The sequence below is a fragment of the Cinclus cinclus genome, chromosome 26 (genome assembly GCF_963662255.1).
Source record: "Cinclus cinclus chromosome 26, bCinCin1.1, whole genome shotgun sequence".
In the NCBI taxonomy this organism is placed as follows: Eukaryota; Metazoa; Chordata; class Aves; order Passeriformes; family Cinclidae; genus Cinclus; species Cinclus cinclus.
Genome location: NC_085071.1, coordinates 6,001,761 through 6,018,279, shown reverse-complemented (window position 1 = coordinate 6,018,279; position 16,519 = coordinate 6,001,761). Strand labels below are relative to the sequence as shown.

Sequence of the window (16,519 nt, the reverse complement as noted above, 5' to 3'; positions counted from 1 at the left end):
AAATGCAGGAGGGATGTGGGATTATGTTACTGCTGAGGAATCAGGAGCCAGGAGCTGCTGCTGGAGCCTCGATCACCCTGGGGAAACCAGCCTTAAATAGCAAGGATGCCACACAGAAGCCCTTCTTAAACATCCGTCCCCTTCGGTTCCAGCAGTTTCACACTCTGTGTTGCATCACACGGTGTCACAGCCTTTCAGAGCTGCATTAAAAGGTGCTCCCATGACCCAGAGCTTAAGCAGGGAGCGGGGTGACCTAAATCTGACACCTCGCCCATGCGCAGGAAACAAAGCCCAGATGTACCAGCCCCTCAAATTATCATTTTTGTTGTGTTTTTGTGACCGTCGCAGTCTGTCTTTTCTCAGTTCAAGGTGACCCTCCCAAGAAGGTTTTTAGCAAGATGGGCTTTTTCTTTTTGTGCTGAAGGTACACAGGAAGTTTAAAACATTAATTATCTTTCTTGGAAGTGATGAGCAGATCCATGGATTGAGCTGAGACCGTCACCAGTGGGAGATGTCCCCAAAGCCCAAATCAAACTGAAGAGCTGAGTTGTAGTTTGTAAACACCTTTGAATTCTCCTGCCTAAAGGCTGCATCCACACGTGTCTACCTGAAACTTCCCTGGTTACTGGACCACGTGTCTCTCTCATATTGTCACAGTCAGGGTGGGGGAAGGAGACTGACAGTGCTATGAATTGAACAAAATAAGCACACAGGGTTTTCCTACTCGCTTGCTCAGCACTGCAATTTGTGAGCATCAGCTGCAATCATCACAAATTGGCACTGCCAGGGCCTGAATTAGTTATTTTTTTAATGCACATTGCCCTGCTAACACCCTGCTCTTTGCTGTATCCCCCCCAAACCACTTCTGCTTGCCCACCACATCTTCCCTCCCATCCCTGCACTGGCCCGGGGGTGTTGTGGCCACGATGCCGCCGCCTTCACGCCTGGGCTGGCAAATTTTTAGGACAGTTTCCCGAGGCGGCGATAATCCCTTCCCTGCCGAGGGGGGCCTGCTACCCACACCCCCCTGACCAGCAGCCTCCCTCTCCCTGTTGCCATGGCGAGGGATGTGTGTTGCCAGGGAGAGCAGCACCGCGGAGATGCCATGGCAACGGCCTCGCCTTTTCCCTCCCCTCTGTTGCCACGGAGACAGCGGCCCGCTCCCCATCTCCTCCTGTTGCCGTGGCGATGGGAAGGACGAGCCTCAGTGGAAGCTGCGGTCGCCGCGGCAACACGCTCTTCTCCGTTGCTATGGCAGCAGCCCCCTCGCATCATCCTACTCTGCCCCGTTGCCATGGCAACAGCCCCGCGCCTCATCGCTTTGCCCCGTTGCTATGGCAACAGCATCCCTCCCATCGGTCCCGAAAAAGGGACCACGGGGCAGAGCCCCATGCGGAGACAAGGGCATGAGGGGTTTGCTTGGAGGGGTGCAGTAAAGGGGACTCGGGAGTGCGGATGTGTTTGAGCAGCCGGGACACCGGGAGGGGATCGGGCTGGGTGTGGGACCCGCGGTACGGAGAGGGGGACACAGGAGCACGGAGGGGGCTGGGGTGGGGAGTCCCGGAAGGCACGGGCAACACGGAGCTCGGGGCCCGGCCCCGTCCTTCCCGCGGGCGGCCCCGAGCCCGGGCCCGGCCCGCCCCCGTCCCGCCCGCCTGTCCCCGGCCGGGCCATGGCGGCGGCGGCCGCGCTGTGCCTGGGCCGGGCCCCGCGGCCGCCGCGGCCGCTCGTGGTGATCCTGGGCGCTACCGGCACCGGGAAATCGGCGCTGGCGCTGCAGCTCGGGTTGCGGCTCGGCGGGGAGATCGTCAGCGCCGACTCCATGCAGGTACGGCCGGAGCCGGGCGCCGGGGAGGCCGCGGCCGGGCCTGCACCGGGGAGGAACCGCGGCCGGAGCCCCGGCGGGGCCTGGGCCTGGGCCGGGTGTTGGGAGGCGGCTCGGCCTCTACCGGGGCCTGCACCGGGAGGGGTCTGAGCTGTACCGGGAGGGGTCTGGGCTGTACTGGAGCAGGTCCGGCCTGTACCGGGGCCTCCTCGGCTCTGCCGGGGCCTCCTGGGCTGCATCGCAGAAAGTCCGAGCTGGGCCTGGAGGGGCAGCAGGGCCCGGTCGGGGCCTGGAGAAGCTCAGTCCCAGAGGTTCCGGGCAGGTTCCCTCCCGTTTCACCGGGCTTCGTCTCCGCGTGCCTGTAGGGGAGAGCCCACGGGATGGATCCTGCCCGCTGAATGTGCTCCCGGTGCCCCTGTCCTGTTCCCGGTGCCCCTGTCCTGTTCCCGGTGCCCCTGTCCCGTATCTTTGCCCCAACCCTGGAACCCATCCTGCTCCCCTTGTCCCAGTGTCCCTGTCCTGTCCCCAGCTCCCCAGTCCCAGTGCCTGTCCCAGGGGTAATTTGTATTGAGTTTGTGTTAGCAGCGCCTCGGTGTCCCCTCCCTGCCCTGTGGGCTCTGAACTCGGCAACGCAAAGTGTTTGTTTAAGCCCCCTCCCCCCCCATCCCAAATAAATTCAGCTTTTGGAATAAAAACAGAGCGAAGGTGTTTTAATTTTAACCCACCAGAAGCTGCAGAGAGGTTTAAAGGGTTAAGTAAGGGGGGGCAGCAGCTAGAGTAAATTGGTAGTGAGCAGGCAGGGTGGTATCCTCTGGCCTCAGCAAAGGGAAACCAAGAGATTTGAGGAAGAGTATTAAAAATTATACTTTCTACTTGCCAGGGATAGTGTCTGTGATCTCATCTCTCAGTGCAGGCAGCAGTGTGGGATATATCAGTTGTGTCGTTGGGATAAGTCAACAGCAAGGAGCCAAAACTAATTATTTTGGTCTTAATTTTGTTCAGCTACAAGAGCTTTGTCACAGGACAGACATTTCAGCCACTACAGGAATAACAATTCTGTTGTTGTTTAGCAATGCATTTTCCTTACTGATCCACACTTTCACTGTTCACTTCCTATAGTGCCTGAACTTTCCATCAAGTTTAAGGTTAAATGTATTTATTATTCTATGTAAAAGGGTGCTTTGTGTCAGCAACACCCTTTGTGCTGCTCAGAGATCAACTCCCACTCACCTCCCTGTTTCCTGGTCACCATTTGTGTCCCAGTGAGCTACATTTAAAATCCCAGCCTCCTGAATTTGGGTCAAGCAATCAAAAAGTAAATTTTACAGACTGTTTCCCTTAAGCTCTTGGAGGGGGGGGGGGGGGGGGGGAAGAACGAGGTCTGAGCTGAACTGAAATCCTGAGAGGGCAAAACACAAAGTGCAGGAGCTTTGATATTGGGGAAGTGGCTGCTGACTTGAACGATGCAGCGGCCACGAGGCTGCTGCTGCATGCCGAGCTCTGCAGGCGTGTGTGGAGCCTCGTGGCACGCTGTGAGTCCCTGCTGGTGGATGTTTCGGAGCAGAATCCCTGCTGGTGGACATTTTGGAGCTTGTGTTTTGCTCTTTTCCTTTCAGGCCCCACCATGGGAATGCAGGCAGTGTGGGGAGGACCCTGCTGCAGGCGCCCAATGGCATCCTGGCTCCGGTGCCTCTTGTCCTGCTTTCCTTTTAATCTCATTCTAGCGTGACTGTGGAGCCAGGGCCGAGCAGCTCGGCTGCTTTATCCCCTAATGCAGCGTGCTGGCGAGGCGGGGGGGGGAGCCCAGCAGCCCCCAGCACGGCCCCCACCACGCTCCAGTGACCCCCGGTGCCCCCCAGCTAGGGCTGCTTTCTGGCTGCCTTTGTTGTGTCTCCCCGTGGCGTGTCCCCCTGCCACGCAGGGCTGGCTCTGCTGTCCTCGCGGGAGACTCGCTGGGGTTTGGAATTTGGAAATCCCATTGCTCATTCGGGACTGACAGCTGCCAGCGACCGTGTCGCCCTCAGCCCCCTCTGTGCATTCATTGCTGGGCTCTGAGCAGCTCTGACAAATGCTGGCAGTGTTTTGGACAGCTGCTGGAGCGGGAGCCAGGCTCGGGAAGGGGCTGGGGAGCCCCGAGCCCACCTGTTCCCACACACAGGCACCCCTCTATCCATCTCCAGGGTGTTTTCGTCATGGCTCTGAGTTGCTGTGCTCAAATTACAGATTTAACTGCTGCCTGCTTGCAGCTCAGGAGCTCTGGTTAATCTGCTGGCCTCTTAATCTCTCTTTTTGTCCTTTCTGTTGCTGTTTGTCATCCCAGTGAGTTTTGTTGAGGAGTAAGTAATTCCTTGGAGAGCCAGGCAGGGTGAAGCCAGTCCTGTTTCTTCATTCCTGGCAGTGAACATGCAGGGATCCCTGTGCCAGCTTGATGAGGGCCCCATCCACTCACAATCCCAGTGTCCCTTCTGGATCCCAATGTCCCTTCTGGGATTCCCCCTTGAGAGTGGTGATGCAGTTGCTGTAGCACACATTTGCCAGCCAGTGTGTGGAGTCAGGACATCTCCAGAGCTGGCATTGTTCTCGTGGCAGGGATCAGGGCATGGAGTCATTCATGCTTTCCTTGCAGCCTTGCTTGGTTTGGGTCCTCCACACCCCTCTCCAGCATGGCCCCTGTGAAATCCTGATGTTTTCCTGGCCATAGATGGGCTGGATGTGTTTGGGGTCTATCATGTCACCTTCTGCACTCCTTGCACTCAGGGTGAGGATGATGCTTTCCCCCCAGTGGTGACAGAGTTTGGGATGATGCACAAAACTGGTGGCAGAGCCAAGATTCTGGAGAGCCTGCCCTTCCTGGGCTGCAAATCCTGAAAATCTGTATTTGTGTGTCCTGCCTCAGTTTCCCCACATTTTCCACCTTGCAGCCCAGTGTAGAGGTGGGAGGACGCCATCAAGGCTAAGCATCTTTAGTGCTGGCTTGTGTTCTGTGTCTCGGAGCCCGGCTGCTCCAGGCTGCTGCTAATCTGTTTTGGGGCCTTAGAAAGCAACAAAGGCTTATCTGAGCTGCTGGCTGAAAATAGAAATGAGTGTCAGGAGGACGTCTCGGTGCGAGGCCCTGCCGACAGCCAGCTGGTGGAAACCTTCTCCGGGCTTACTGCCTGTGTGTAAAAGGCTGCCTTTGTTTCCTCCCAGCCCACACACTCACACTGCATTCCTCCCCTTGCTGCCAGATATTCTGCGAGGCTCTCGGTGTTTAATCTCCAGGAGAACCCGGGGATAGCAGCCTGAGCTGTGCATCCTGGATGTGCCTGTGCAGGGCACTGGGAGCTGCTGGCTGACTTTGAGTTGCCTATCAGCCCTCCGTGCTTGCTGTGATTTCAGGCAGGCGGTGGGAATTGGAGGAGCTGGAGGGTTGGAACTGGGGAAAACAGGCACGGAGCCAAAGCTCACTGAATTCAGAGGCTTTCTGTGCCGGCTGGAGCCCCGTGTTGAATGGAGCTGCCCAGGGATCAATAGGCTGCCCGCAGCCACGGGGCACGTTGGCAGAGCTGCCTGTGGGCCCGTCCTGCCTGCTCACCGTTCCCTGGGGCAGCTGCCTTTCTGCAGGCTTTGGTTGCCCTCCCTCTCCCCCTTGCTTCCTGCCCCCCAGGCGAGCCTTTTGGGATGGGAGCTGGAGCCAGCCCTGGCTCTCCCAGCTCCAGAGTTAAGCAAGGTGGGAGCAGAGCTGGTTCAGCCACCCCAGCAGCTCCAGCAGCTCACATGACTGCTCCAGGCAGGGCTGGGGCTTCCCTGCTCCACTAACCTGGCATCGTCCCTTGCTGCCTCTCCATGCCTGGTGCCTGTGGGTCACCTCTGTGTCACCTTGTCCGCCTGTCTGGGACCAGGGGAGCAGTGGGTGGGGGCTGTGCTGGAGGCTTGGCAGCTTCTCGGAGGGGATTAAGGGGAAATTTATTTCTTGAAGTCTGGCTGGGGTGGTTTATGTGAGGGGATGGAGGAGGAAATGAGTGCAGCCATTTCCAGTCCTTTTCCCCATCATCCCGGTTTATCCCATGCTGGGAGACTTCTCTTAAGCAGGAAGGCTCTGAGAACTAAACACATCCTTCCAAAGCACCTCCTTTGCTACCTCCTGCTCAGTCCTGGGCACGGCACAGAGCTGGGCTGGACGGAGGGGTTTTATGTGTCCCACTGTGAGCTGCCAGCTCCCCGTGCTGAGGAGGGCTGTGTTTGCATGGGAAGCAGGGTAAGGAGCTGTCCTCCTTTCTCCTGCCTGGAATCTGCTCTCACTGGAAAGGACTCTGCTGGTGGAGCACCAAGCTGAGGCAGCTCCAGCCCTTGCAGCCCCTTGATCTTTACACAGCCTCAGGGGTGGATTTGATGCATCTGCTGGGATCCAAATTGCCTTGACTCTTTACCAGAAATGCTGCAGAGGTGTTGGTTTGGGTGGCTTTTCTCTCTGCTGTGCTCTCAGCTGAGGGCCAGCATCTCTCAGCAGTGCTCTCACAGGTTGTGTATCCCCAGTCTGAGAATGAAGACGTGTGCTGCTGGTTGTGCTCACCAGTGTCTCCTGGTACCTTGGCCAGGACAGTGCCTCATTCCCCTGGGATCACACAGCCCTGCTGCCTTCTGTATCCACGAGGCTCAGGGAGAGCAGGCAGCACGTCACAGACTTTTAAGGTGTGCGTGAGCTGAGACTGTTTGTGTGTGTTTAGAAGGCTCTGTGAAGTTGTGTGTTGCATCCACAGAGACCTCAGCGTGTTGCAGGAAGCAGTGATCCTTGTCCTCACACGAGACTCTGTGCTGTGCTGGAAATGTTTGAAGAACAGAACATCTGAGATTTTAGGTGCAGATGAGGAGGTGGCAGCTTGGAGGCCCCCATTTGTGAGCTCTGTGCTGGGCTGGTGACACTGCCTAGGCTCTGACTGCACTGTCCAAGAGCTCAATCAGCCCTCCCACCCCTAATTACAGGGTTGTATCAAACCAGGAAAGCAGTCACGAGCGGTTGGACTCAACGCTTCATCTCCCACGGGCAGGAACAAACACCAGAGAGGGGCAGCTTGGCCCTGGCAGGGGCAGGTGTTGGCAGGATTCCTGCTGCCCTGCCTGAGCATGGCACGTGCCCCTGCTCTGCCCCTGCCTGTCCCCTGCCTGTCCCAGACACCAGCAGGGGCTGGGAGGGGTGACTGGGACAGCGGGAAGAGCGGTGGTGACAGAGATGAAGGACAGGCTCTTTTCTTCCCCAGGTGTACAAGGGCTTGGACATCATCACCAACAAGGTTTCCCCGCAGGAGCAGTGTCTCTGCAGACACCACATGATCAGCTTTGTGGATCCCCTTGTCTCCAACTACACCGTGGTGGATTTCAGGGACAAAGCTGTGCCTCTGATATCCTGTCATGCTGCAGCCTGCCTGGCCGAGCAGGAGCAGGCTTCTCCCCTCCATGGCCAGAGGGATCAAAGGTTGAGCTCTCCACATCCCAATTGACTCTATTTTTTGAGAGGATTCTGCTGGTGAGAGGGGCTTGGGGCTTTGTTTACCCAGCTAACCATCAGGACAGTCCAGGGAAGATCTGTGGTGAGTGTTGCCATCCCTGGCAGTCCTGGGGTGTCCCTGAGTTTCGGTGGTGGCTAGCAGAGGTGACAGAGAGTAAAGAGAGATGAGGAACACCTCTAACCCTATCCTGCAGCCTTACTGATTCCCTGGGGCTGGGAGAGTGGGATTTGAGCCCCAGGCTGCTGCTCCCACAGCCCTTCCCCCCCCTGCTCTGCATCTCTGCTTACTCTCCTTGACTCTGGTACATTGAAGATATCTTTGCCCGGGACAAGATCCCCATTGTTGTGGGAGGAACCAACTACTACATCGAGTCCCTGCTTTGGAAGGTCCTTATCAACACCAAGGTACTGTGAGGGGCTGTGAATCCCTTTGGGAAAGGATGAATCCCTTGTTTAGGGCAGACTTCCTGCACTTTGGCACGATGCTGTCCTTCCTAGAGAGGTGTAGGGAGAACCTAAAGGCCCTCCTTCACCCCATGGCTCTGGGGGGATCTTGTTGCTTACACTGGCCTTGCACAAGGTTTGGTTCAGGGCTGTCCTGTGCCCCACAGGAGAAGCCCAGCAGTGCCCCCAGGCCGGGTAGTGACAGGAAAGTGGAGCTGGAGCAGCTGGACAGTGCTGAGCTCCATCAGCGCCTGAGCCAGGTGGACCCGGAGATGGCGGCCAAGCTGCACCCCCACGACAAACGCAAGGTGGCCAGGTGAGCTTGGAGTGCCAGGGGCAGGAGGTGCCAGGGCCCAGCACCCCTTCCCAATGTAGCTGTGTGCCTGGGAGCACGGCAGGATGAGCATTCCCACCCCAGGTGGGTGCTGCTGAGTTCTTACAGCCGGTGCCTGGGGACCTTGGAGCGCTGGTGCTGGCGACTCTCTGGGATCTGAGCCCTTTGGCCACACAGTCCCAGCCTAAGCTGCTTCTGGGGTGCTGGGCTTTGCTCTGGGGCTGCTCCTGCTCCGTGCCCCAGCAGTAGCAGGGTTTTTCTGGAGCTATTTAAAGAGCAAGCTGCCCTGCTTGCTGAGTAACATAGCTGAGCTCTGTGGGAACAGCAAGGCAGCAAGACCAGGCTTGCTGCTCTGTCCCAGCCGAGCCCTGGCCCCGGGGAGCAGAACACCGCCCACCCCATTCGCACGGTGCAGAGGGATGGAGGGTTGGGCACCAGCACAGCTCCTCCACCTCCCTCCTTCCTTTCCTGGGCTGGGCTGGGCTGGGCTGGGCTGGTGGCAAAGCTCCACAGCAGCATCTCAGCGCTGGTTCCTTCCCTGCAGCCCTGCCTGGCTGGAAAGGGCAGGGCTGGAGCCAGATCCCTGTCCCCTGCAGGGCTTGTCCCAGAGCCAGGCAGGAGTGGGTGGCTGTGCTCTGGGCTCCTTGGGTGCCAGCAGTGCACCCCCAGGACCTGGGTGTGTGTGGATGCCGGGCACGGGACAGAGCTGGGACCTGCCCTCCCCCCACATGAGAGGGTTGGATCTCGGCGAGTGTCTGCGGTTCCCTTTGCTGGAGCCCCCGGGGCTGCTGGGGCAATGGGAACGCTCGTTCTCACCCAGCCTCTGAGCTCTGTGTGTCTCTGCTTCCAGGAGCCTCCAAGTGTTTGAAGAGACAGGGATCCCCCACAGTGAAATCTTGCACCAGCAGCAGGAGGAGGAAGGTGGGGGGCCCTTAGGTGGGCCCCTGAAATACCCACATTCCTGCATCCTGTGGCTCCACGCAGACCAAGCAGGTGAGAGAGGGCTCCTGGCTGGCTGAGGAAGAGCTGACACCCTGCTCCTGCCCCAACCTCCTCCCTGGAGAAGGCAGCAATTCCTCTGGCATCACTGGGTGTGTGGAGAGAACTCCCTGACCTGCCGGGCTCTGCCTTGCTCAGGTGGAGCAGCAGCCTAGCAGTGCTGACTCATGTCCTGGCAGGCTGTGCCAGCCCCCCAGGACACGGCTCCTCAGCGTGTCCTGCTGTCCTGCTGCAGCTCTGGATGCAAGGCTGGAGAAGCGGGTGGATGACATGGTGGCTGCAGGGCTGCTGGAGGAGCTGCGGGATTTCCACCGCCGCTACAACCAAGAGAGGGTGGCAGAGAACCGGTGGGTGAGCAGCCAAATCTGCTCTGCTCCTCCCTCTGGAGGTCTCCCACTGTTCCACAGGAGATGGCTGTGACCCCTGCCTTTGGTTCTCCAGGCAGGATTACCAGCACGGCATTTTCCAGTCCATTGGCTTCAAGGAATTCCACGAGTACCTTGTCAGTGAAGGGAAATGCTCGCCAGAGACCAGTGCCCTGCTGCTGGAAAAAGGTGGGAGGAGCGCCCTGTGTGCCCCACAAAACTCCAGGTGACACCACAAGATGGTCTAAACCAAGGTCACAGCCCCAGCTGCCCCTTTCTCTCTGCATTTCCCACTTCTGCCAGCCCAGAGGGGCAGGAACTTGTTTTCCAATGCTTGGAGAGCAGCTCTGAGCACACCCAGAACAGCCCCTCCCTCTCCTGAGGCCTCCTTGCAAGATGTGCGGGGTACAGCGTGACTTGGGATGTGGAGCAGGTCCACTGGGGTGATGGGATCCCATCTGGGGTGTGAATGCTGTGGAGAGCAGGGCTGGAAAAGAGGAATGAAGCAGAACTCAGCATGTCATCAGCACTGTGGTGAGGAGGAATGTGGGGATCAGCCAGCAGGGATGTGCCCTTTAGTGGTGTGTTATTCTGGAATGTCTGGGCTGATGTTGGAGGCAGAGTCCATCTGTGCCAAGGAGGGTTCAGTGTGAAGTGGAGGTGGAGACAGAAGAAACCACAGAAATGATAAAAGGCTTGCAAACAAGTCTGATGCAGAAGGAGCTTGTTGTGTCTGCTCAGGAGACGATTAGGAGGGGTTAAATAAGCCTGGTACTAAATGTTGAACAGTTGTAGGGTGGTAAATCATCCTCTACTGGGTCGGAATAGCAGTCCTAGGCTCTGTTCGTGCAGAGAATTGGGCACTATGAGAGCAGTGCAGCACTTGAACAGGTTGTCCTACCTGCTAAAAGTTTCAGGGTGGAGGGTTTGGGCTCTTTGCACCCTCTGTTTATTCAGGGATATTTGGGGTATGTTGTCCAGCCTTTCCGTGCTGCCACTGCCCCTCCACTGTGTGTCAAGGCTCAGCCTCTTCTCGGTGCAGACTGACAGTAAAAATAATTTTCATGGTGCCATCCAGTACAAACATTCCTTTTGTGATTTCCCTCCCCTGGAGCTGACAGCTTCTTCTCACTGACCTTTGTTTCTTGTTTTTTGTTTCTTTTGTTTAATTCCTCTGTTCAAAGGGATCCAGGCCCTCAAGCAGGTGACCAAGAGATATGCCCGGAGGCAGAACAAATGGGTCCGGAACCGCTTCCTGAAACGTGAGTCCTCTCTTCACACCTCTCCTCTTGCCCCACTCCAGCTCCAGAGGGGACACTGGTGCTTTGGGGCAGCCTGTGTTTGGGAGTCTGCTCCCAGCCAGACCTTCCAGGAGCAACCCAGTGTCCCCATCCACCCACAAGGCTGTGCCTCCCCCAGTTCCCTCCCTGGTTTGGGTTGCTGAGCAGATCTCCTGTCCCTCCTGGGATGTGTCCTGCCCACAGACTCTCATCACAGACACTCCAGAGCCAGCTCCTCCTCCTGTACCCCATCCCCTCCCAGCAGCAGGGCCATCAGGAGGGATAAAATCCCAAGCAGAGGCTCAGCCCCACATCAGGCACCACTAGATGATGACAGTCACAACATCCCTGCAGCTTATCCTGCCAAATGCTCCTGAGGGGCTCAGGGAGGGGGTCCCCACGCACCCACACATGCTCCTGGCAGGGAGAAAAGCCCATTTAACAGCTGCCCTCCAGATTAGGAGCAGGAGCCCCGTGGCTGCTGCGAGCCCAGGCCGTGCTCTCTGCAGTGGCAGGGAGCCAGCAGGACTTCCCCATCCCAGCCCCAGCCTTGGAGCAGGGCCAGCAGCAGCAGCTGGGAGTCGGGCACTTGTTGAAAGGTGCTCAGTAGGGGCAAAACAACAATAAAATAAATAATAATAATAATAAAAAAAAGAGAAGACAGGGAGAAACTCAAGTCAAAAAAAGACGGACTTTGCAGGAGGCACAGGAGCTTTGCCAGAGCCATGTGCTGGGTGGCTCAGCTCACCTTTCTGGTGGCAGGTGTGCTTCAGATGGGCCTGTCAGGGGCTTGTTTGTAGGCACAGCAATAAAACCAGCACCTGCTGGGGACCGGCACGTGGAGCCTTTGATGGCTTTGTCCAGGCAGGGACAGCCAAGTGCCCGTGGAGGGCAGGTGAGGTATGGAGAGCAGCCAGGTCACCCAGAGAGCAGGTGATACTCTCTGATGGCAGCTGTTTCACCCTGTCTAGGCTGCAGCAAGTGCCCTGTGCCCTGGCATTGGGCCAGGGGAGACCAAAGGGGTGGCTGTGAACCTGTCCCTTGTCATTAGTAAAGCATCTCTTGCCATGTCCTGCTGCCAGGAGCCAAGAGCATCAGCCCCTGCACAATCACTTCCAGCTCTGAGTGGGAATCTGCACGCTCAGATCCCTCAGCCAGGCTCCATGCCTGCATCTCCTTGTAAGCGTGGTGTGGTGGCTTTGTGCCTGGATCCAGCTCTTTCATCCTCTCAGCCTCCTGTGGACCAGGGCTGGGCTGAGGATGTTGTTGTTGTGATGGGCTGTCAGCATGCTCAGATTCCAGAACACTCTCCCAAATGCAGCCAGCTGTGAAGATGCTTCCCTGAGTCCTGAGGTGTTCCTGCTGCTTGCAGGGGAGAATTTTGGCTCTGAAGAGGCTGGTGCTGCTGGCTTCTGAATGCTAATAGGAAAAAACAGATCCCTCTGCTCCCCCTGGGTTATGGGAGGGGGTGCTGGGGGTTTCTGGTGCTGACCTGCCTCATTGTGTTTCTGTAGGTCCTGGGCCCAATGTGCCCCCAGTTTATGGCTTGGAGGTGTCAGATCTCCAGCAGTGGGAAGAGGATGTGCTGAAACCTGCCCTGGAGATTGTGGAGAGCTTCATCCAGGTAGGATGGGAGCTGGGCTTAACACTGACTAACTTCTCTGTGGTCTCCAGGCCCCCTCATTTTGCACACAGTCTGTCCCTGGAGCAAGGCTGGCTGTTCACATGCCCAGCCTGGGCATTTCCTTGCAGTAGGAGAAATCTGTTGTCTCAGCTGAACATTTTCCCCAATGCCCAGTGCTGCACTTTGGTAAAACTCCGGCGTCTGCCTTGCCAGCCTCAGTGTCAGAGTCTGACAAGTTCCCATCCCAACCTCTATGAAAGTGAACACAGACAAATTTTCAAGGCAGAGACCAATTTGAGGCAATATTTGATCTGCAGGGCCGTGAGCCCCCGGCAGAGCCCCTGAGGATGGAGCAGGATGAGAAGGAGAACAAGAGGAGCCGTCGTGTGTGTGAGCTCTGTGACAGACTCATCATTGGGGACAGGGAGTGGGCAGGTAGGGCCCAGGAGGGCACCTGGGAGGGCTCTGCTGCTTTGGGGTGATGGAGCAGCTCCCCTGTGGCTGCATGACCTCCAGATCACGATCCTGGTCTTTCAAGGATTGTTTGCAGGAACTGTGCCATCCTGAATCCTGTCAGGATTCCCCTGGGCTTCCCCTCCTTCCCCAGCACCCAGTAAACACAGAGAGCATCACACCAGGGATCTGTATGTGGCATCAAGCTCAGAGCTGCTATGTTTAGTCAGAGCTCCTGGTCCTTCACAACACTGGGGGATGCTTCCTCAAAAAGCACAGAGCAAATCTCTCTCCTCTAAAATTCTGTTGTGTAAATGAAAGTTTCTTAATGTTTTTAATAGCTCAGTTTTACTCCAGTATTTCCTATCGTGTTTATTTTTCTTTTTAAACTATTCCTAGCTGTAATAGTAATAGAAAAGGGATTTTCTATTTTCCATAGACTTACTTTAAAAGAGCTCAGCTGGAATCAGATTAAGTCAGTGAGTTTATCTGTGCTGGGAGGCTCACGCTGAGAACCAGAAACAAAAAGTCATGGAGAAACTGGCTGCAGAAATGAAACTGGTAAATCTCCACGTGTTGCCCAAATAGAGGATGTGCAGGGTCATGGTTTAACCCCAGCATCTGAGCCCCCCACAGCCATTCACCCACTCTGTCTCTGGGAGAGAGAATTGCAAAGGTAAAAGTGAGAAAATTTGTGGCTTGAGTTAAAGTCCAATAGAGAAACCAAAGCAAAACAAGGAATTAATTCATTGCTTGCCATGCTTGGGCAAATGCTAAGCCATCCCCAGGAAAACTGGGGAAGACAAACTCCATCATCCCCATTTCCTCCTCCTTCCCCCTAGGAAGTGTGGGCTGGATGGTCTGGGATGTCCCTGGGGTGAGCTGGGGTCATCTCTCCCAGCTGTGTCCCCTCCAACCCCCCGTGCACCCCCAGCCCCTTCTGTGTTGCTGTGAGGAGCAGGAAAGGCCTTGAGGCAGTTCCAGAACTCTCAGCAATAACAAAACATCCCCAAGTTATCAGCCCTGTGCTCAGCACAAATCCAAACACAGCCCCAGACCAGCTACTGTGAGGGAAATCAACTCTGCCCCAGCCAAAACCAGCAGATGCAGACACAACCAAAGATAAATTTCCCAGGTTGTTGGGTTTGAAGGAGTTGCTTTTTCCTGACTGAGAGGGAAGTGCTGAAAGCAGACAGGAGCTGGCTCTGAGTAGGAGGCTCCTTGCAATGAGATCAGTTAAGTGCAGTTGTTATTTTAGCCGGTCTCGGCTGTCTCAGGAGGTGCTTTGAAGGAGCTTTGCTTGTCCAGAACTGAAAGCTTTTGAGGTCTCTGTCATCCTTTTAGGTCCAGCAAGTTCTGTGACCGAATGGGAGCTCCTTGAGGTGCTCCCCAAATCCCACAGCTGCAGCTCCATGTCATTAGGGATGTCACCCCAAATACCAATTGATGGTAACAATGCCTCCCTTAGGCAAGAACAGCTGTTATTCTCTGTATCCAGCTGAACTGGGCTCAGATCCCCAGATGGAGGGAGATAAATGCTCCAAATCCTGGGTGTTACTTGTGCCTGCAAAGTGGAAAAGGAAGGTGAAAACAGTGGTGGGAGCTGGGTAGATCTGCACTCTGGTCTGTTTTCTTAGGTGACAGAGAGTTTTGGCAGCTGCCTCTCAGTGCCCTGCTGGCTCTGGGGGATTTAAAAATTTTACCTTATTTTACAATTTATGTGGACTTCAAGAGCACAGCTCCTCAGACAGCAGCAGTTAGCACTTCCTCAGCCACTGTAGCTTTGGTGTTGCTTGTGACAAATTACAGGAGGTCAAGACTTTATCTCAGGCTGAGGGTCACCCTCCAGCATTGTGATAAAGCAGCAGCTTTGCATGTGATTTCATTCTTTGGCAGAAAAAGGATGGCTGGAAAACACCTGAGGGCCTTGATTCAAGCGAGCACATAGCCTCGTTTAATTAAGGCCCTGCTTGAAAAGTTTGTGCTTTAATTGCTGCTCTGATCTCTTGAAAATGGCAAAACCGCCCCCGCAGAGATGGTCAGACAAAGCCTCCCTTGAGATAAAACCACTGATAAGGAGGTTTGGCTCTCCTTAAGGATGTGATTTCACCGAGAAATGCAGCTCCTGCTGCTCCAAACCAAATCCCTGGGATTACCCCTCTGTTCCCATCTGACTCCTGCTACTGTGCTTTCATGGCTGGGGCACTGCCCTGGAGTTATTCAGGAATTTAATTCTCCTCCAGGCTTTTCCCTGGTTGCCCTGTAGGATGCACAGGATATTCCCAGTGCTGTGGTGCAGGGATGCAGTCCTACAAATGATCCTGGCAGTTCTCCATGGGGAGCAGGGAGTTGCACAACCTCACCTGCAGCCTGCAAAGTGCCAGCTCCTGGGAGATGCATTCCCTCTTCCCTGGACGGGTTGGGAGCAGACTTGTTGGGAGTGACAACCTGAAATCTTCTGCTTACAAGAACCAGGATTTTTCCCTGTCTCAATTCCGAGGAGGTTTGGGAGCTTTGTCCTCTTCTGGGCCCCGATAGTTTGGCCTGGAAGTGTCCAGAGGAACAGCCAGGGCAGGATTTGGGAGTTCACTTTTTTTTCAGGAGTGAATTGTGCAGGAGGGAGGGTGCTCTGCCCTGTGTGGAGGGTTCATCTGTTTCCTCCTCCAAATTCCACGGATTAAACACTCTGTTTACCACTTCCTCCAGCTCACACACGGTCCAAATCCCACCTGCACCACCTGAAGAAGAGGAGGAAGCTGGAGGCGTCCAGCCATGCTGGAGGGACTGTGGGGGACAGTGGGGACACAGAGACCTCAGATGAGGATGGCAGCCTGCCTTTGCCTTAGGCCTGGAAAAGGGAGCAGCTGTGCATCCACCTGCATGGAGAGGAAGCTCCTTAGTTCTGGACAACCTTGAAGTAGCTGAGTAATTTTATTTTTTTTTTTTGGGGGGGGGGGGTGAGGCAGGTGTGTGGCTGCATCAGCTCCTCTTCATGTGGCCTCATCCCGCTGTGTTCCCATGCTCCCCCAGCTCTGCCTGGAACGGGCTGGGCCCCAGGGCAAGGCTGCTGGGAGCCTTCTCCCATGCAAAGTGTGAATTCCTGCTGGAGCTGCATCCTTGGGATGGCTGAGCTGCTGGTATGTGGTTGTGTGAATCTCAGAGACAGAAATACCCCGACTCCTCCAGCTTGGCAGGGATTGCAGCTCTGGAGCTGAGCGAGCTCTGGCTGCCTTTATTGTGGAGAAGATTTTTTTTTGTTGTTCTTTTATATGCAAATAAAGTTACAAGATTATTGTGGGTTCCCCTCCCTGTTAACAAAGCGCGGTTTCCTTGCTCTCTGATTCTACCTGGCTCTGGTTCCCTGCTCTGGGCACGGGGCAGGAGATCCAGGTCTGGTTCCTTTTCCCAGTCACCTTTTCCACAGCTCCTGAGGGAGCTGAGCAGATGTTCCCAGCGTGGTGGGGGCAGGGAGCCCTGTGCACACAGCAGGTGCAGGAGGAGCTGGCACCTGTTAAACAGGAACTTGGAAATGATCTCATCGAGTTTGCAACAGATGAGCCTGTCCTAGTTAAGGCAGAATTCCCAGGGGGTTACACTGTGGTTTGGCACTGGGAACCAGCCCTGAATTTGAATCCAAGCTACTGAGCAGCAAATTCCTGGTGCTGTGTCCGCCAGGCAGTTGGTGTCCCAGCGTTGTTCCTGGAGGATGT

General features: G+C 55.9%; 1 protein-coding gene across 1 annotated transcript; it reads left to right on the top strand.

The window, feature by feature from the left end:
* The first annotated feature begins 1,672 nt into the window (after positions 1-1,672).
* Positions 1,673-16,101, top strand: TRIT1 (tRNA isopentenyltransferase 1). The gene is made up of 11 exons (XM_062509057.1): positions 1,673-1,828; positions 7,063-7,203; positions 7,617-7,715; positions 7,922-8,070; positions 8,939-9,081; positions 9,323-9,434; positions 9,529-9,641; positions 10,637-10,714; positions 12,247-12,356; positions 12,674-12,791; positions 15,516-16,101. Exons 1-11 carry the CDS (start codon positions 1,673-1,675, stop codon positions 15,653-15,655), a joined length of 1,359 nt encoding a protein of 452 aa, XP_062365041.1. The 3' UTR covers positions 15,656-16,101.
* Positions 16,102-16,519: the final 418 nt, after the last annotated feature.

What these genes read in the sequence shown, in the direction of transcription:
- TRIT1 (XM_062509057.1), top strand. Translation starts at nt 1,673, where the DNA reads ATGGCGGCGGCGGCCGCGCTGTGCCTGGGCCGGGCCCCGCGGCCGCCG. An exon ending in AGGTCCTTATCAACACCAAG is followed by an intron (nt 7,716 to 7,921) that starts GTACTGTGAGGG and finishes TGTGCCCCACAG; the next exon opens with GAGAAGCCCAGCAGTGCCCC. An exon ending in TGGGGACAGGGAGTGGGCAG is followed by an intron (nt 12,792 to 15,515) that starts GTAGGGCCCAGG and finishes CACTTCCTCCAG; the next exon opens with CTCACACACGGTCCAAATCC.